Genomic DNA, 20,764 nt, shown 5'->3' with positions numbered 1-20,764 from the left:
AGCGAGCAGAGCCGCAGAAGCAAAGCGGCCAGAGTCTACGACCGGCCGACGGCATAGGCAGGTATTTCTCTTTGTTTTGTCGCTTCTTCTTCCATCGTTCTACCTGAATTAGTTGTTCTCCATTTATTGGGTGATCGGGGCATTCTTTTAGATAATTTTTTTCCTTAGATGCTCCGTCAAGTTCGATCTTGATACCGTCATGTATCGTGTTGGCGTGTTTTATGGAGAGCCGGAATCGATGGCGTTGATAACTTCGTTTTGGGGTGCAAATGTAAGGCTTCGTTTGGTTATCCGAATGATGCGACATTTGGAACTTCCTCACCAACCAGCAGGACTTTTCTTCTACACAGCTCATTTAAGTCAACCCAAAAAAATAAAACTTCAATGGTGGTCCGGCGGACCAATAAAGTTAGGCGGTGGTCCGACGGAGCTTAGGCCCTTAAGCGGTGGTCCGCGCGCTCGGACCTCGCTGGTATGTTGTTCTCCATATCGATGTAAAAGAAATGTTTTCAGCCTCTAATCTATCGGCTAGGTTTGCCGTTGAATCTCCTTTTCATTATCTAGGTTAGATAATACCCCTTTTCTTTTACATTTAGAACCTGACCATGAGGAAATTCCAAACCATTAAAAGCAGTACCTTGTGACATGACTTCGAGCAGGAGAACCTGCAAGCTCCTAGGTTTTCCGATAAATCCATTAGGCATAGGAGAACCGGCAAGTTGCTATTGACCGCATCAAAGGCGCTCTCTGCTCCCTTTTCTGTCTCTCTTATCACCATCTTCCTTTACTGATGGAATTAAAAGCATAATTTTTGGTATTGTGAATCTGCTCTGTTTTCCGCCAATGAAGGAGGTAGCAATTCACTGGTTTCTTTTTTATTTCAGTTTATGTTACTTTGAACTTCTGTTCTTTCTTGTATATCTAAATGGATTTCTCAATGAATGGAATTAACTGAAGTTAATTTGAGCTATATAGAATATGTATTGCAAGAGTATCACATCTGCCAGATGAAGGTATAGATTATTACCAGATTTTTTGTGCTGATATTCGGTTGAACATTGTGCTAATAATATGAAGGTATAGTTCCTTTCTTCTTAGAAGGAACAAGAATATTGCAAACTGGAGTCGTTAACGGAAGCGGTGTGGAGAAGACGAGCAGCGACGGGGAAGAAGCCTGAGCGGAGTGGAGAAGAGGAGCTGCGGCGTGGAGAATGCTGAGCGGTTTGGAGAAGACGAGTTGCAGCGTAGAGAAATCGACGTCGCTCGATCGGGACGATTCCCGCGCAAAAGACAGGATCGGGTTGACGGAGGTAACGGGAGTGGTATTTTAGGTTACTTATTAGTGTTTTGGGTGGCTGAATAGTAAATATGAAAGTTTTAGTGTTAGATAGGTAAATAGCAAAGTTTTAAGTGTTATGTATGTTAAAACCCCTAAATTTTATTGTAGCACGATCAAATGTATATATACACATGTGCAAGTAGAAAACACAATGACTAAAATACCCTAGATAATTACATAAAGTAAAATGGGTCGTTAGAGTGCAGAGTAAGTGGCGGCAAGCTCTGTCGAGCGGCAGAGCAGAGGTTGACGATCTGTGAGCACACAACTCCTTGGCCTATTGGTTGAGAGCTTAGGTTTCCAACTAAGAGGTCCAAGGTTTGAGTCTGTGTATGCGTTGTGTGTGTGAGTTTGCCTTAAATGGCCTAAATGTCCCAAAAAAAAAATGATCTGTGAGCTGGAATACAGTGGTAGTAGAGCTGAAATACTCTTATCAGATGCTACCACACTTTTTATAAGAACTTGGTGTATCAATCTAATGGATTGATTGCATCGCAATAATTTTGATAGAAATTAAATGAGTTATAATGAAAAGGTCAACTAGAGCTGGAATAAAACCATCATTATAAGTCAAATAAAATCATGTAAACTGAATATAAAACCATTATTATAAGTCAAATAACAAGAATGATGAAATTCAAATCTCAATATAACAATTCAATGATTAGATTAACATCAAGTAAATCTCAATATTTCTTCCTGATCCTTTCAGGGAACCTTACAATCAAGAAATGTATAACACAGATCTTTCAGCCACCAACCAAGCAAACCTAAACAAAGTAATTAAATTTTCACCAACTCCCTCATATGATCACGATTATGTCGAAACATTGCCAAAGGAATCTCAGGAGCCTACACAGTAAACAAATGAATAGCATAACGGAAGACCAACTAGCCAAATTCTAGTAACACCAAAAATAATTCCAGAAGGAAGAACCCAGCTAACAGTTGGAGTAATAAACAACTAAAGAAGCGAAAAAAAAAGCCAAAGAGGGGAGGAGAGGCCTCCTTGATATTGGGCACGAGAAAGGCAGGACACGGTAAAAAGTATCTAGTGAATGAGTGTGGAGGCATGAGTGCCTGCTCGAGCGCCTAAAAGGCAAGGACTTAATTATGCAAGTTTTAAATTCTGCTAAAGAATGCTTGGGTTGTTAGACGTCTTTAGGCCAATATGAGTTCAGATGATTGTATTAGAATAATATAAAGAATAGCATTTGTGAAAAAAATAAGATGACAAAAAATCAACTTAGGTGATGGAATAAATATCATAGTAACTTCGAAGAAAAAGTAATGCCAATCTAAAAGTTTGTATTTGTTGGGAATGCACTGCAGGTGTATTGATTCTTAATTTTTATTTCATAGTTCATTTCAAATATAAAGTATGCCTATGATGTTGATCCAATTGAGAATAAGTTTGATTAACTACTAAATGGGCTCAATTCAATCAACATCATAACCAATGAAAGTTTCACATATTTTTGTTATTGCTATAGTCTGGGATTATTAAAGTCTAGAAAATCCCAGTTCTGTCAAGATTTGTTACAATCTCGTATTGCTATGGTTCCAGATTGCTACAATCCTGGAAATTCCTTCCAAGGCAATGTCTGCTACAATCCTTGATCTTTCATGTCGCCAAATTTTTGCAAACAGTCAAAGTCTTTGGCTTTTATTTACACCAGTGTTAGGACCAGTTAGGTTGTTCTTAATACAACCTCTTACTTTCTTTGAAGAAAAATTCACCTGAAATTTTTGTAATCAAAAGTTGATTCCAAATATTTATGTATTGGGAGAACTGTAACTAGTTATTTTTTATTAGATCATGGAGATATATGAAAATTTCTTATTTTAAATCTTTTGTGGGACAAAAAATAGTTGAACATTGAGCATTAAAATAAAATTTTAATTTTCTTCTTTTTTTCATGTGTGTTTGTTATAGGAGTATTTTTCGAGCGCTTTACAAGTGTTTATTCAAGCACTTCATAGGAGTGATATGCTACGTGTCACCTTTTGGAGTAATGTAAATAAGTTTACTTTATATAAATATATGTCAAATTATTTATAATTTTTCTTTTGTCACTTTTAACTCTATCAAGAACAAAATAAATAGCTTCATTCTATTTCATATCTTATGCAGAGAAAAAGAATTTCAGCCTACGTCTTCTTCGCTTCCGCGGCCGTGCTCGTAGGTTAGTGAGTCTCTCTCTCTCTACCCATAGTTGTTAATACCACAGGATAATTCATAACTGCCTTGCATTAATTATTAACTATTTTATTACAGCATTTTCATACCAGTTAGAGTATTCATTCAACTCCAATCATGTAATGCTTGATATGCCTTGTCCACTATGAAGATGAGGAAGGGTAGGATAAGGCATATTAAGGCTTTTACGGGATTGTGGTAATTTATTTCATGCCATGTGTGTGGATCCATGGTTGGGGTAACCTCCTCAACTTGGCCTAAACTCACCTACGCCAAGTCAACATTAGGATTTGTGGGCGGCCACCGCCGGCTGCTGCTCGAGATGCCTTCTCTCTGTTTCTCACCTCTGCCTTTATTCAAGATCTTCTCTCATCCTATTCTTTTCTACACAAAGTCGTCCCTCAAGTGGGTGATTTATGCTGACTCAGACTTGCTTAGTCATATGTCAGTTTCGAACTAATAGGTGACTTATTTAAAAAAAATATTACTATAATAAGTTGTCTGTTAAACGGATGATTTGCTATATTAAATTTTGAAAAAAAAAGTAAATAAATGAAGTAGGCCTGCTGTAGTGGTAGAAAGAAAGGTTAAACATGTGGTTTCATTACTTTTGGGTAGGTTTTTCGTCAATATTCTAGCCGGCTTAGCATATCCCTCACTGAATTTGATCCGAAAGTGCTTTTATGATCGTAATTTTTTTCCTTAGATGTTCCGACAGGTTCGGTCTTGATGCTATCATCTATCGTGTTGGCGTGTTTTATGGAGACCCGGAGTAGATGGCATTCACGAATTGCTTGCGGGGTGCAAATAATTTGGATCTGAAAGCTCCTTTCAGCTTTCCAGCCTAGTATTATTTCTTGATCTTTAACTGCTCCAAAAATGGCATGGAAGACGGTGCAAGGAACTGCAAGCATGAAACCAACCTAAACGCTTGATGTTGATGTATAATCTACTTTGAAGACCTAGTTGTTTTTTTTTTAAACTAGTTTTATTACCCATAAAAAAAATTTATTTCTTGGCTTTTAAGTGTAGAAGAGATTAAATTAAATTTTTTACAAGAAAATTAAAAACTAGAGGTACAAATTATAATCATTCCGTCACAATTTTTATTGTATGTAATATATTCATAAAAAAATAGTTACATAATTTATTGATCAATTTTTTGTCAAAATGGATCTTAAAAGTATTTTATTTATTTTGAGATGTGTAATATACATTTTAATTGAAATTTTTTATATGTTGAACTCATTTTAAAGCAAATTTAAGAGTGAAGGATCAGTTTGCATAAGAAAATTAGCATTATTTACATAAAAAATAAGATCTAATAATTTTATAATTTATCATCGAAAAATCACCGGAAAATTGTTTGTTAGAAAATTGCGTAGGTAATTGATGTTTTTTCTTGTAGAGTTTAGGCTAGGCCCTCATTTAATAATTTCTGACTCTGCCATTGTAATATAAATATTTTAATAATAAAATTAGTTTTTAAAAATAACAACTATGTCTTCAAGGTAGATTATACGTCAACGTCATGCAGTTTTAGGTAGGTTTGGCCTGTTCTACCTACTTCCATGGTTTTTTTGGCACTCTGACTTCACCGCCGCTTCAGAAAGCAGCTCTCGCCTCTCGCGGCACAAAGGCTATCCTAGTCGTCGCCCTTGCCTCGTCCAGCTGTTGCGTCCGCCGTCCAGCCCTCGTCCAGCTGTTGCGTCCGCCGTCCAGCCCTCGTCAGTCGTCACGACTCACGAGATTCGCTTTTGGCAGATTTCGCAAGATTTGCTTCCACGCTCGACTGCTTCGAGGAAGATTCGTTCAACTGTGACTTGGTAAATTAGTGTTTATGATAGTTTGAGTTTTTTTTTTTGGTAAAATTAGGGTAAAGCCCATTCTATTAAAGAAAAAATACGGCTAAGAGCAGGGGAAAAAACTAAATTTAGTTGCATGTAGAAGTAAAAACATCCAAAAAACAGAGAAGAATCTGTCCGGTCGGGACTAAAAAAAAAAGGATTATGGGTCAATAAAAGGCTTCATCATCGTCCATGACCCAAAAAACCTGCCAAATATTGAGCCTTGACTGAAGCGACCGGGTCAATAAAAGCCAGCCAAATAAATTTTTAAGTTTCTTCTTTTTTCAAGTGTGTTTGTTATAGGAATATTTTTCGAGTGCTTTACAAGTGTTTATTCAAGCGCTTCATAGGAGAGATATGAGAAGTGTCGCCTTTTGGTGTAATGTAAATAAGTTTACTTTATATTAATATATGTCAAATTAGTTATAATTTTATCTCTTTTCATTTTAACTCTATCAAGACTAAATGAATAGCTTCATTCTATTTCATATCTTATGCAGAGAAAAAAAATTTCAGCCTATGTCTTCTTCGCTTCTGCGGCCGTGCTCTTTAGGTTAGTGAGTCTCTCTCTCTCTCCCATAGCTATTAATACTACAGGACAGTTCATAACTGCATTGCATTAATTATTAACTATTTTATTACAGCATTTTCATACCAGCTAGAGTATTCATTCAACTCCAATCATGTAATGCTTGATATGCCTTGTCCACTGTGAAGATGAGGAAGGGGAGGATAAGGCATATTAAGGCTTTTACCGTATTGTGGTCATTTATTTTATGCAATATGTGTGGATCAATGGTTGCGCTCATCTCCAACTTGTCCGGTGTGTCGATCGTCAGTGAGCCTTGTCTGCTATGATGATGAGGAAGGAGAGGATAAGCAATTGAGGTTTTTACTAGGTTGTGGCAACATCCAACTTGTCCGATGTGTTGATTGTCGGTTTTGAAAATTTTGCAGCTATACCCGATAAATTTCTCCCACCAAAATTATCTTATTTCTTATAATATTAGATATTCTAAAATAGTAAAATGTTATATTTTGTTATATTTTTTTTCGAATGATTTTGTGCTAATACAAATATGTCTATATAAAAGCAAGAGAATAAAATTATAATGGAAATGCAATGAAATAGAATATCCTCAATAATAAGGATATATTACATTAATAAATATGATAAATTTTTTACTATAAATATTATGACAATGAATAATTCTAATTATTCCCTATTCGGTCAAGTATTAAAAAATAAAGTTTATTGTCAACGCTAATATTTAGTATAGATAAATTGTGTTAAATTTTAATTTTTGTACTAAAATTTTATTTTAAAAAGCAATAAAAAAGTCGTACCAAATGAAACGTTAGTTAGCTTGTTAAAGTGCTTTCTATGTCAGATTTTTTTTCTTGGAGTATCAAATTGGCATTAAGAAGCTATGCTATCGCCATGATTGTTGATTTGAACTGCTGCTACCTGCATTAACTCAAAATAGAGAGCAAGAAATAAAGTGGTTAAGGATGAGAAAGCTGAAACTTTACTATTCATCTTCCTTGCCTTCCTTAGACATTACATGAGTATGTATATAGCGGTTGGTTAGAGACCAACCGTCCTGATGCTACAGCAGGGATCATACGGTGAGAATTAAATCGTACAGGAAAGCGCAGAGTAAGTGGAGCAGCCACATTATAAGTGAGCCGGCTTGTACATAAGCACAAGTGTGTATCAATTTACCTTATCAGCCTCCCTCAAGGTTAACAATAGGTGAATGTATTGTTATATTGTCCCTTAATAGAGAGTGACGAACAGCACTGAGAGATTTGGTAAAGAGGTCAAACAATTAATCTTGAGAACATATGTGATGCACATAAATGTATTGAGAGCGAATACAGCCTTGTATGAAGTGAAAATCAATGTCAATGTGCTTAGTTATGGCATGGAAAATTGGGTTATTAGCCAAGACGAGAGCTGAAACATTGTCACAGTAGAGTTTGGTTGGTGCATTTTGGAGGAATTTAAAATTATGATTGAAGTCGGCGGAGCCAAATGACATCACAGGTAGTAGTTGATAACATTTGATACTCCGCTTTCGTGGATGATGGAGCAACAAAAAATTTCTTTTAAATAGTCCAAGAGATGAGCATGTTGTCAAGAAAGGCACAGTAGCCCGTGATAAAACGACGATCAATGTGATCAGTGGCTCAGTCGGAATCAGTTAAGCTCGTTAGCACAAGTGAAGAAGGTTGAATTGGTAGCCCAAGAGATAGTGTGCCTTTCACATAGCGTAGAACACGTTTGAGGAGTTGGTACTACAACTGAAGTGGATTGTGCATATGTTGACATAGATAATTAACGCATACAGAAGGCCTGGGCGGGTAATCATTAGGTATTGAAGAGCACCAGTAATTTGTCGATAATGTTCAGGGCGTTCATATGTAGAGTCAGTTACAGATTTGGTAATAAATTTGGAGGGAAGAGGGGTACTAACGGGTTTGCAATCAACCATAGCTGCTTTATGTAAAATATCTGAAGCATATTTTGATTGAGCCACATGAATACCATTAGAGCTATACGTAACTTGCAGTCCAAGTAAATGATTTAAACAACCCAAATTTGTCATGGAGAAGTTGGAGACTAAGGCAGCTAACAACTTATCTATCTCATTCGACGAGTTGCATGTTAGTAAAATATCATCAACGTATACTAAAATGTATAGTTGCACGGAATTTTGATGAAACAACAATAGGGATGAATGGATAGAGCTAGACCAAAATCCATATTGAATGAGATAGGAGGGAAATGTTGAAAACCACTATCGAGGAGCCTGTTTGAGGCCATAAATGGCCTTTTTTAAGAGAAACATAATTTGGAAAATGTTTTTCGATGAAGCCCTGTGGTTGCTTTATATAGACAACTTCTTGAAGAGGTCCATGAAGGAAGGCATTAAAGACATGTAATTGTAGGATTGGCCATCAATTTGTCACTGCAATAGTTAAAAGAAAGTGAATGGTAGGAAATTTTGCTACGGGACTAAAGGTTTCATTGTAATCCAAACCATACTCTTGCTTGAAACCTTGAGCCACAAGTCGAGCCTTGTAGCGGGCTATTGAGCCATTCACATTAAATTTTGTCTTAAAGAGCTTTTACAACCCAATATATTAATATCTGAAGTTGGTGGAACAAGTACCCACGTTTCTTGTTTTTGAAGAGCTTCAAATTCATTACTCATGGGTTCTCGCCAAGCCAAGTGTTGATTAGCTTAAGTAAATCCCGTGGGATTGATAGGTGTGACAATGTTATGCATGTCAAGTATTTGTCCTGGTTTGAGATTGCCTGTTTGTGCCCTTATAACCACGGAATGCCTTGGTAGAGTGGTATATGTGTAGGAATGCTAGTGATAGAATCAGTATTGGGTGGGAGGGTAGTATTGGAAGTGGTGGGAATAGAGCCAGCATTGTGATAGGTGGGACAATGATCATTATGTGATGAGTGTTCTGAATTTATTGGAATAGTTTTATCAGTTGAGGGCATTATAAAGGAGGCAAGCACAAGAGTAGATGGTAGAAAGTTGGTAGGATGATTTGTAGGAGGAGAAGTAACTGTAGTGGAAGATGTCTGTAGAGGGAAAATATTTTCATAAAAACGAACATGTCTTGAGATGTAGACTTTGTTTGAGTAAGATCAATACATTTGTAACATTTGGCTTGAGGAGCATAACTAAGGAAAACTGAGTAGGAAACCATGGGGTGGAGCGAGGAGCAAGTTTGTGAGACAACTAAGTAGGAAACCATGATAACATAGACATCCAAACACACGTAGATATACATAATTTGGGAAATGATTATATAAGAGCTCATACGGTGAAATATTATGGGTGGTTTGGGTAGGTAACTAATTAATTAGATAAATCGCAATAAAGAGTGTATCAACCCAAAATTTTGGTGGTAGATTGGCATTAAAGAGCAATGCCCTCATTGTTTCAAGCAGATGTATATGCTTCTATTATGTGACCCCATTTTGTTTGGGAGAGTAAGGACAAGAAAATCATCGTCCTCTTTCTTATTATTATGTTTCCTGCATGATCAAAATGAAGAAAACTAAACAAGGATAATATGTTTCCTTCATTGCATCATAATTCTCTTTATACTTAAAAATTTCTTCTACTTAACTAATTTAATGCCTAAATTAATCAAATATAAGACATAATTGATTAAATACCTTTTAGGAGATAAATGTGAATTATATTTAAAGAGCATTTAAGATATGGTCCCCAATACACAAAAGCGCACATATTATTCATTTTCGAGAGTTTTTTTGTATAACAATTATGATTTCTTGGAACTTTTATTTTAAAAAAAACTTAAGATATTAATTACATATACAATTATTATAAATTTTATTACATCAGTAGCTGACCCACCCTAATGGCTTCTTCTTGCCTTGTATGCGCTCCCCCCTCTGCAATCATGCAGCTCCCCGGCTTCAAAATCGCTAAACCAATTATATTTTCGATCTCAAATCAAAGAATTCCAGCGAAATCGTCTCGTTCACTGGTCTTAAAAGCTATAAAAGAATGGCACAAGTACGAGGATGCCGTGAGGGAGAAAGTCCTTGCTCGGGTCCTCCGGTTTTTGAAAACCATGGAAACTGTTCCCAATCATCTCCAAACTCCTGCATCCACTTCTCTTCCTTATGCCCCCTCAATCCATTCGTTGCCTTATATGCTGGACCTCCCCATATTGGAATAGGACTGGGAGGTGTTAGACACTTGCATTAACGTCGATGATATGAGGTTGTAAGGAAGCGCTTATGATTTTTTGAAAGATCCCGATCACCTACCAACTACAGTCTTTATGACCACCGGTCTCCTGCCGACTATAATCCTTCTGACCTCCGTCGCCTACTACAATCCTTCCGACCTCCATCACCAAACAACAGTTTTTTAGACCCCTATCCCCTAAAGACTATGGTCCTTTCGACCTCTGTCGTTTACTACGGTCCTTCCTACCTCCATCGTCATACAACATTTTTATGACCCTGGTATCATGTATACTAGGATCTTTCCGGCTTCCATCCTATCGACTATGATCCTACCGACCAAACAAACATATATATATGTGGATTATTGTAACTCTCACCATGTAATGCACTCTATATGATGTACATTTGTGTCATCAAGTCAATGCCTTTTCCTAAGGAAGGACTTCATTTATAATCAATTGCAAATAGTAGTGGATTCATTCAATCTGAGATATGCCCCGTGGTTTTTCCCTCTTTTTAGGGGTTTCAACGTAAAAACTCCAGTGTTTCTTATGAATGCTATGCTATTTCTTTTATCTGCTAGATCTTCGTACAATGCTAAGACATTAAACTATATATTTCTCTATCGCTTCGAATATTCCAGGATGCAACAAATATATATAATTCTAAATTATGATTTATGAGATAGTACATCTAGAAAGCTTTAATGAATAGCTCAGATAAATCCTACAACTCATTCAACAATTAATAAAAAGTAAGTAATGAATATTTGATATTTCTAATTCTCTATTACCATCTAAGGTGGCACTTTGCATTAAGTTTAATTTAGTATCTAGGATATGTTAGATAATATAGTATTTTCTCTTAATCTAAGCTAACACGTATTTCATATTTTGAAGTTTAGCATTTATCACCATCACTGACCATGGACACAAAGGCACAAAGAGGTAACAGTGACAATCCCTAAAAAATTCGTGATGAGTGATGCCAACTAAACCCGCTCGAATTTATGGAATCCTTTAACATCAAAATTGAAAGACCCTAAAATATACAAAGCTCTAAAAAATCGAACAAAAATAATGGAAAAAAATGATGCCCTAACCAGTATATTAAAGGTTCAAAGCCCTCAAATCTCAATGCAAAAGCTGAAAGACTGAAAAACCGAAACCCCGACTGCTTTAAATTGGAAGGAAGAAATCTCTAAACTGAAAGTATGTATAACCCTAAAACCTAAATGGTAGAAGCCAGAAAAGCTTAAATGATAATACCATAAAGGGAAGAGTGCACACAACACACTACAAGATTAAGATATAGGATCCAACGAGAAGCTAAGACATGAGAGCTCTGAGCAGGACTCAAGATTTAGGTGGTGGAGGAGAGGAAGCCATAAAAGAAGAACTAGAGAGTAGAGAGCTAAGAGCATCGAAGACTTAAAAAACTCAAAATGTAATAATGAATAGGATAAACTGCTAAACCTAAATCGAGGGCCCAAGGCATCAACCATTCGAGCGGTTGAGTGGCTGTGACTCACGAATCATGTATGCTTGGCGAAGTGGGTCAAAAATTGAGTTTCTGGATTGACCCGAACCTGACCAAAAAATTGAAATGGGTTGAAAATCCGGACTCAAACCCGAGTCATTCTTAAACCGGGTTGACCTTAACCCGAAAAATCTAGTTCGCGTTTGAGTTAGGTTTTTGTGTCATGTCAATTTTTGACACCCCTATTACCAGCCTCCGCTACCACCTGTCGTGGACCACCTTCGCCACTCCCCAGTACCTGCCTTCACAGCCACCACTACGCCACACCAATGTTGATCGTTAGTCACTACCACATGTCGTTGTCACCCCATTGCCGCCTGCCATCAAATGTAGCCATGCTGCCATTCACCACCACCCGCCCACCTGTCACGACCCGACCCGAGACGAGACGGATCCCGTTCGCACCGGGCCGCGACGGAGAAGCACTAACCAGGATCTAGCTTTGGAATTTGGTTCGGAACGGAATCTTCCAAATTATTTTAAACAAAACAGACTAACACAGAGCTACTAAAAACATCAAATGCAACAGAACAAAACATCTATCATTTCTTTTCCTCAAAACAATCATTTACAAATACAGTACATGGCTTTTGGACAGAAAGAAAGACAGAACAAAAAAGCCATTACTGTACAAAAATCAAAAGTACAAAAGTACCTATACTGATCAGACTCTGAAATCTATTCCTGAACTTCCTTCCCTTTCCCAGAACCTGAAAACCACCAGAAAGCAAGGGTGAGCTCAACAGCTCAGCAAAGTAACAAATCTCTAATCAAAATCCTCAGAATCTCAAAACCAACACAATCAGACAAATCCGTACAGAAATCAAAATAGAATCGGACAGATATCAAATCGGACAGAACTGTACGGAAACAGAAGTCGTATCAAATCAGAAACAGAACAGATTAGACATATCAGATCAACAGAATCAGAATCGTACAGATCATATCGGAACAGAACAAAATCATATCATAATCATATATCAGATATCAGATATTTAATTAATAGCTAAATGTGCCCCCGGCACCAGAACAATAGCTGAGTAATTAATAGCTAAATGTGCTCACGGCACCAGAACAGATGTGCTTACAGCACCAGAACTTATAGCACCATAATACATAAATAGTGCTTATAGCACCTAAACATATTTTCCTCGGATCCGGAACAGAACAGATATCAAAATGTATATTGAGCTCATTTCAGAATTCCCATTTCACTAACTGAATCTCATAGGATCCAGGCCCCTTATAACTCCCTTTTTATAGCATATACAGATAGCATATCAAATCAGAAGAATTTCGGACAAATCAGAAATTACCCAAAAATCGGGCAGCACAACGGCAGTATACAGAATTTACACAATTTTCATGAAAATCAAAATTCACCAAATTTGCACAGAATACAGATATCAACATTTCAAAACATTTATTCTACTGCACAGAGAATTTCCAAGTTCACAGAAAAATCCAGTCGACTAAAAATACAGTCGAATCAAAAATACCCGGACAAAAATCTTCAGAAAATAACCAAAATGTGCACACTCGGCACGTCAACAATATACAGAAACTTACGCGGTAAAAACTGAACCAATCAAAAGATACGGACGAAAATCACGAACAAAAATCAATTCCGGACAGATAATACCGCCAAACTCGACGGTTCTGAAAATTGAGAAAGGTGGAATGTGCCTTACCTCGCGCACAGCAATTTCCTCAACAGTCTCTTCGAACGAAAACGGCTCCGCGTCTTCTCGAAATCAACTTTTCCTTTTTCCTCTTTTTCTCTTTTCTCTCGGATCGAAAATCAGATATTTTATAAAATTTTTCTCTCTTCAAATGACTGATTTTCCTTAAATCATACACAGATCAACCTGCCCGATCGTCTCGATCGTCCTGGACGATCGGACCAAACAATATCATCCTGGCCGATACTCTAGGACGATGATCCGGCCGATACTTATGAACAGTGCAATCGGCCTGGCCGAAGTCCTCAATCGGCCTGGACGATACCTCAGGAAATCATCTGGAGCAAATCTGGGCAAATTCTGGAGCAGTTTCTCAACTGATCGTCCCAGGACGATCCCAGATCGTCCTGGACGATCCTGGAGCAGATCTTGATATTACACCACCAACCCTTACCACTAGGCTCACCGTCGTCATCATATTTGGACTATACATTATAATTATTTTACTTTAAATTAAATAAAAAAAAATTCACTTGTATTTATTTTATACTTATCCAAAGAACACTCAAAATAGTTCTTTTACACTATTCTTTTTACGCTGCATTCCTTTTACATTGCATTCATTTTTTAGTAAACCAAATAGCCCCTAAATATTATTATTATCAAAGAAACCTCAAATCAAATAACTAGATTAGCTTATCAAGGTGGCAAGTGTATCAAACCAATATATTGTTAGTCTATGTGGAGTCTGATTGCAGAGATCAATCAAATTATGTTATTGCCTCGAACCTTAAGTCAATTTCTTGATTTCCCCAGGGGGGGGGGGTACCCTCTGCTTGGGTCCAAGTGTTTTGTACCCAAAAAAATTCCCCCTTACAATTCCCTGGCGTTGTGTACCTAAGTTCTTTGACGCTGTGTTCCCAAGCATCCCAATATTGGCCAACAAAGAGTAAAGCATCGCAACGCTGTGTGTTTGAATGCCACATCATCATCAGACAGAGGCTTGAGCGCCACACAACTCAAAATTGGCTTTGTTGCGCTTCGATGCGTACTGAACATTTTTCTTTCTCATTTTTTTCTCAAGGGGCATTAACTTGACTTTCTATTGTATTGTGAGTGGTTAGAATAATAAAGAGTGGGAATAGTGCATGTAAGAAAACAAAGGAGGGAGTGAGAGAGAAGAGAGATATGAGCTTATTTCCCCCAATTTTCATAGCAAATTTCTTCGTATGGTGTGGCTTCGTGGGTTTTTTCCTAGATTAAAATTTTCTTTGTTAAAACCTAGTGTCCTTTGTTTACTGCTGCTTTTACTTTATTGTTTATTTTATTGCGATGTGTTATTTCCATCCCCAACATATATAAATATTGATAAAATTAAAATAATGCAAAAAAACCTTAAAATGAACAAATAAAATCAAAATATTTCTTAAATCAATTAAACTGACAGGGCTGATTATTACAATTGTTGCGTCTTAGAGTATTCATGGCGGTAGAGAAATATAAAGTTTAATGTCTTAGCGTTGTACAAAGATCTAGCATACACACATATAAAGAGAGAGGGTCTATCATTTATCAGACATCAAGATTTTTACGTGGAAAACCCCTGAAAAGAGGAAAAATATTACGAGGCCCAGCCCAGTTTGAATGAATCCACTAGTATTGCAGTTGATTACAAATGAGGCCATTCCATTTGGGGAAGGCCTTAACTTGATGTACATCTTATAGAGTAAATTATATGATGAGAATATAAAGAGTCTCTACTGATGTGTTTGTTTGGTCTGAAGGACTGTAGTCGGTTGGCGACGTAAGTCGGAACGACCATAGTCGACAAGCGACGGAGGTTGGGGGGACTATAGTTGGTTGGCAATGTACGTCTGGAGAACCATAGTCGGCGGGTGACGTAAGTTAACAGGACATTAGTCGGCGGGCGATGGAGGTCTGAAGGACTGTAGTCTGACGACGGAGGTTAGAGAACGACGTCAGTTAGAAGTCCAGCAATGGACAGAAATCCAACCTTGGATAGATGTCTATTGAAAGTACGATAACTTGTACGAGTCCGGTGTCGGGTAGAAGTCCGACGTCACTTGGAGTTTGAGTGAAACTCTAGCTTCACTTAGAGTTAGGGCAAAATTTTGGCGTCACTTGGAGGTAGTGCGGAATTCCGGCGTCACTTGGAGTTTCGGTGAAACTCCGGCGTTACTTTGGCAAAATTTTGGCGTCACTTGAGCGTTGGGCAGAATTCTGGCATCACTCGGGTGTCAGGCAGAATTTCGGCAGTGGTCATGAAGGAGTTTCTTCCCTCAAATTCTTCTCCTATTCTCCTCTTCTTCTTGCTTTTGTTTGAGTCCCCTCTCAAGAGAAATAAGGGGTCTATTTATAAATATTTTGGAGTAGCATGACCTATAAATAAATGAGAGATCAGGGGCAAATATGGAGTGGTTCGGATGGACGACTGATATTGAATCCTTTGATCATGGACGGTTTATCAGATATTTCAAGGTCTTAATAATGTCAGAATTCGACAATCTTGGGCTCGTTGGATTTGAATCGTCAAGCCGCTCGATTTGATTATAATCACGTTATGTTTGGAAACGGTTTGGTAACTCAAATTGTGGTTCGAACTTTCCAACAGCGCTTCAGGTCCTTGATTCAGACCCATTTGGGCTCAGATTGTGTTAAATTTTGTGTCGTTGGGTTTGTATTTCCGAGACGCTCAGTTTGACTTTAAGTTTGCTGAAATCGGAGTTCAGATGTTCTTGGATTTAATTTTTGAAGTTTCTGGCTTGATTTGCCCGATCAAGATAATTTTTTGATGATATATCAACGATGTTGAATCAAATGCTGGCCCTGGATGCGTCACAAGAGCAACCTGAGTTATCTACTTTATAATGACAAGGAAAAATGCTCTAACTAAGGGTCATTAACAAGAGCTCTATCTAGTTTAATATGAAAGAGATTCCTATTTTGTTGATTAAATCAAATATAAAAAAGACCTGTAGAGATAAGATCATGAATAATAATATTGATAATGAAATTATTAAAATCACAAAACTTGCTATTATGAATAATATTTTTCCCAGCATTCTTATTATTAAAGTAGCTGAAAATCTAAAAATAAAAAAACGACCTAGGATAAATTAACATTAGCAGACATTTTGATGGGAAGTTACGACGGGAGCTTGGTCGGTGTGGAACAATTATTACGTCCTCCGAGTGGACGTAGAGCTACGTCCGGTCGGAGCTAAAATCATGCCAAAAAATGAGAAATACCTAGCAATATCAAACAATAACGAGGAATACCATCACGTGAAGATCCAATACCGAGTTATACAAAGCTATACCGAGAAATCTCGGTATTTTTTTATATAACTCGGTATTGCTCGGTATAGCTCGGTATAACTCGGTGTTGGGTCTTCACATGATGGTATTCCTCATTATTATCAAATAATACCTAACAATACCGAACAAATACCAAATTTTTTGAGGGGACGTTCTTTAAGTACGACCAAATAAAAGTTCCTCGGTATAAACTTTCTTCCTTTAGCGCGCTTCTTCGGCCAAATCCCGTAAATCCGCCGATAGGATTTCGGAAATCCCGGATTTCCTACGAATAGGGGTAATTTTCCGTGCAGCTTTCAAGATTTTGTTTTACATTTTAGGCGGTTTGGCTGGATTTCGCTCAAATCCGCATAAAGCTTGCTACCAAACAGCCCCTAAACATTATCCTCTTCGTGCACAGCATGGCAGAATCCGAGCACGGCATCCTCAAATCCGTCGAACTACGCCTTCTTCGCTGCACCATCTCTCTTGCGATCTCCCTCTTCCTTCATGTTCTCCATATTCCAACCCGGAAAACACTCTCGATCCTCTAACATATGACGCACCCGGTGCCATCGAACGTGGGGATTACGCGGCGGCACTCTCATCAGACGCTGCCCGTCTTGTTTTCAGCTTTGCGAATTCCTGTGAGTTCGACGACTCAACCACTTCCGCCGCGCTTTTCTACAGCCAAGTAGAAAGGAGCATCGACGCTTTCTTTGCGACGGTGCCTCCGAGGAACCCTGGCTGCGAGTTCTCGACGCGAGGGTTGATGCCAACACGGAGTATAGGGTTGCGGTGGTGCTTTGTCTTGGAGTTGCAGCCCTTCTCGCTTTCCTGCAACAGAATGTGCCGGGTGAGTATCACTGGCCGGTTCCATGCCCTTCTATGGTTGCTTGACTTTAGAAAACATGTTTTGTAGAATGGTGGGTTTACTAGGTTCCGTCATTTGGCTTGAAGCATTCGGAAGTTAATATAGATTTTTATTGACTGCTATGATATTGTATAGGGTGTTTTATTATGTAGAGTTACATGAATATTCAACAAACATGCATATCAGTAAATTGAGGCTTAGAAAGTGACATATTGTATAAAGTGCATTACATGGTAGTAGTTCTTAAGAGAATGTTGACATATTTATTTGATTAGTAGGATGGTAGTCGGCAGGCAACGTTGTTTAAAAGGACTGTATTCGACAGGTGACAGTGGTCGGAAGGACCGTAGTCGGCTGATGACGTTGATTGGAAGGACTGTAGTTGGCGGGCAATGATGGTTAGAAGGACTGTAGTCAGTGGACGATGATGATCGAAAGAACCGGAGTTGACGAGCAACGGAGGTCGAAAGGACCGTAATCGGTGGGTAATGGTGGTTGGAAGACTGTAGTCAGAGGGCGACAGTGGTCGGAAGGACAATAATCAGTTAGCGGCTGTTGTCAGAAATAATTGTAGTTGGTGTGCGACAATGGTTGGAAGGACAATACTAAATAAAGAGTACAACCACCGTCTGAGGCTTAAGCCTCAGTTCGCTCGACCTCCGCCTCGGTTCGAGCCTTGCACATATCGTTCTCAAAGTCGTGGGCCATTTGTCATAAAGCGTACAAGTGTATCATGTAATATACCGAGAAGTGTGCAAGCTCACTAAATATCGTGCAAGTGAATCATACATGTTTCTACAAAATGTGCAAGTTTGTCATGTAAGTGCACTATGCAAATGTATAGAAAAATATATAACTGTGTCACACAATGTATTGAAAAACACATGAGTGTATTGTGCAAATGCATAAAAAATCATGCAATTACACTGTGCAAATGCACCAAAAGGTGTGTAAGTATATCAAGTAAACACATTGAAAAATGAGCGAGTATATTGTATAAATGCATAAAAAATGTGCAAGTGTATTATGTAAATGTATTGAAAAGTGTGCAAGCATAGTATGAAAATGCATCAAGAAGCATGCAGATGTTGAAACCTTTGAAATTGAATTCACCCACATGGCCACATGTGCTTTGGTGTCCAAATTTAGATTTCAGACTATCATGTGGGCTAAAGATAAAGATAAACTCAAGTTAACCTCACTCTGAAAAATGCAATAAATTTAAAATTTCCAAAACTATTTTCAATAAAAAGAAATGAAATCCACCAACTAACATTTATGCCCTCTTTTTAACTCAAATACAAAAGCCTTTAGAAGTATGCAACTATCTCTAGAAGCGTACAATTGCTCGAGAAACATAAAACTACTTTAAGAAGTGTACAATTTCTTCAATAAGCATGCTAATAATAAAGTGTTGCAATAAAACTTGAAAAATATCATTTATATATCCTCTAAAATCACGCCAAATCAGTAAAAGTAAGTTGTAATCTTGTGGTAAAAAAATGTGCTAAATGCTTGAACAGTTGAACGTAATATTTGAGGATGCCGTGCCGAATAAAAATAAGTTGAAATCAAATTTATTCAACTTCGATAATCATGCAACTATTCCAAAATGCAGACAATCATTTTGCAACTTCACAAAGTCTCTTTTTACAATTAAATTTATTATCATAAATGCATTATGCACTCGAGTTGGAAGCCTTATCTATAGGGTAGGGTCGTAAGTCTCACATTTTTGTTTTGATTCTCCTGCTAGTAAGTATTGAAGTCTCCAAGGTTTCAATAATTTGGCAAGTATCTACTCAATTTTACAATATAAGATATTTTTTATTTCTACACTTAAGTATTTTATATGCATTCTAAGTATCTAATGCTCTGATGTGACTTCTAATTATCCCATCAAATTAGAACTCTCCACATCGATGACCATCGCCGTATGTTGAACAAAACCTTTCTCGACTATGGTAAATGGCTCCAAAGATTCATAGCGATCATAAACTTCATTAATCTCTTGACGATCCTGATCTAACCATCTTTTATCATGCCTCTCTTCAGATAGTATATTGTGTGGTCAAACCTTTTTCTACTCAAAACCTTGAGGGTTAATCAGTTGTTATTTCTATGCCGACTTATTTTTCACCAATCCGATTTGATTAAACCCAATGTTCTCATGGGATTAAACATCTTGTTTTGCTTCCATTTCAACTCAATTTGCCTATTAATTAGGCTTTGCTTTTTTGTTTTTTCAAGTTTTATTTTTATTATTATTATTTTTATTGTTATTATATGTTCACATAGACTGGTTTTCTACTAACCTTGGTTCTAACTCGCTTGATGCTCTATTTAATGTGATAGGCCTGTTGGAAAGTTTTCTTATTTCCCTCTGCCATTCGGCTGTTTTGGGGAATTTGGGAACGTTGGAAATGGTGCAGAATGCGATTCATGGGCTCGGAATCAACTTCCATCTGTTGGCTGTGATCTGCTGGGGAAATTTTACTTTTTGCAGGTTTGTGCTTTTAATTATGATAGTAGAAGTGTTACCTGGAGCGGCTACACATGCTATTGTCTAATGCTGCTAAATAATTTTACTTTTGTGCCTTATTTCTACATTTAACCTTATATGTTAAAGGTGCATGTGCTTTTCCGTGGTCATTGTTGTATAATGTAAGGCACACCTTGGCCCTTTTTTTCGATGTAAATTACACAAGGCATAGGGGTAATTTATAAGAGCTTTTAAACCATCCCATGTGTCTTAAATAAAGGGTCATACCAAGCAATTTAAAGAAACGTAATGTAGTGGAGAACAATCTAACAGCGCCTTTAGTATAAACAAAATAAAGTGGAAGATGAGCATGGAGTGAAGCGTTTTAGGAAAGGGTTGAGTGTGTTAAACATTATGCATTAAGACACAGAAGAAATCAGGGTAATAAAATAGTATGTTGAGGAAGTAATGTATAGAGCACAATTACACTGATGCGCCAGAAGTAAAAAACAATTCTATTTTTTCATCGCTTAATAGTTCACCTAACTGCTGCTCCAACCAAAAATACAGAGATTAGACACAAAAGAAAGCTGGAGCAGGCTTTTTTTTTTCTTGGCGCTCAAGTTTCAACTGCGTGGACTCAAAAAAAATCCACACAAGGATCTTCTTTGATAAGTGCTTTACTTTGACTGTTTATTTTCTTTATGCATTGAAGTACAAGATCAATTGT

The 20,764-nt window shown here is 37.5% G+C and overlaps 1 protein-coding gene and 1 long non-coding RNA gene across 2 annotated transcripts; both read left to right on the top strand.

Moving 5' to 3' along the window:
• The first annotated feature begins 4,729 nt into the window (after positions 1-4,729).
• LOC110098446 lies at positions 4,730-6,430 on the top strand. The gene is made up of 3 exons (XR_003701913.1): positions 4,730-5,365; positions 5,887-5,939; positions 6,031-6,430. It is a non-coding gene; the product is annotated as an uncharacterized LOC110098446 (long non-coding RNA).
• A 3,372-nt stretch (positions 6,431-9,802) lies between these two features.
• LOC110098424 lies at positions 9,803-20,060 on the top strand. The gene is made up of 3 exons (XM_020825258.2): positions 9,803-10,027; positions 16,905-17,534; positions 19,908-20,060. Exons 1-3 carry the CDS (start codon positions 9,803-9,805, stop codon positions 20,028-20,030), a joined length of 978 nt encoding a protein of 325 aa, XP_020680917.1. The 3' UTR covers positions 20,031-20,060.
• Positions 20,061-20,764: the final 704 nt, after the last annotated feature.

The sequence above is a fragment of the Dendrobium catenatum genome, unplaced genomic scaffold (genome assembly GCF_001605985.2).
Source record: "Dendrobium catenatum unplaced genomic scaffold, ASM160598v2 fragScaff_scaffold_123, whole genome shotgun sequence".
Classification (NCBI taxonomy): Eukaryota; Viridiplantae; Streptophyta; class Magnoliopsida; order Asparagales; family Orchidaceae; genus Dendrobium; species Dendrobium catenatum.
This window is presented reverse-complemented; position numbering and strand designations above follow the sequence as displayed.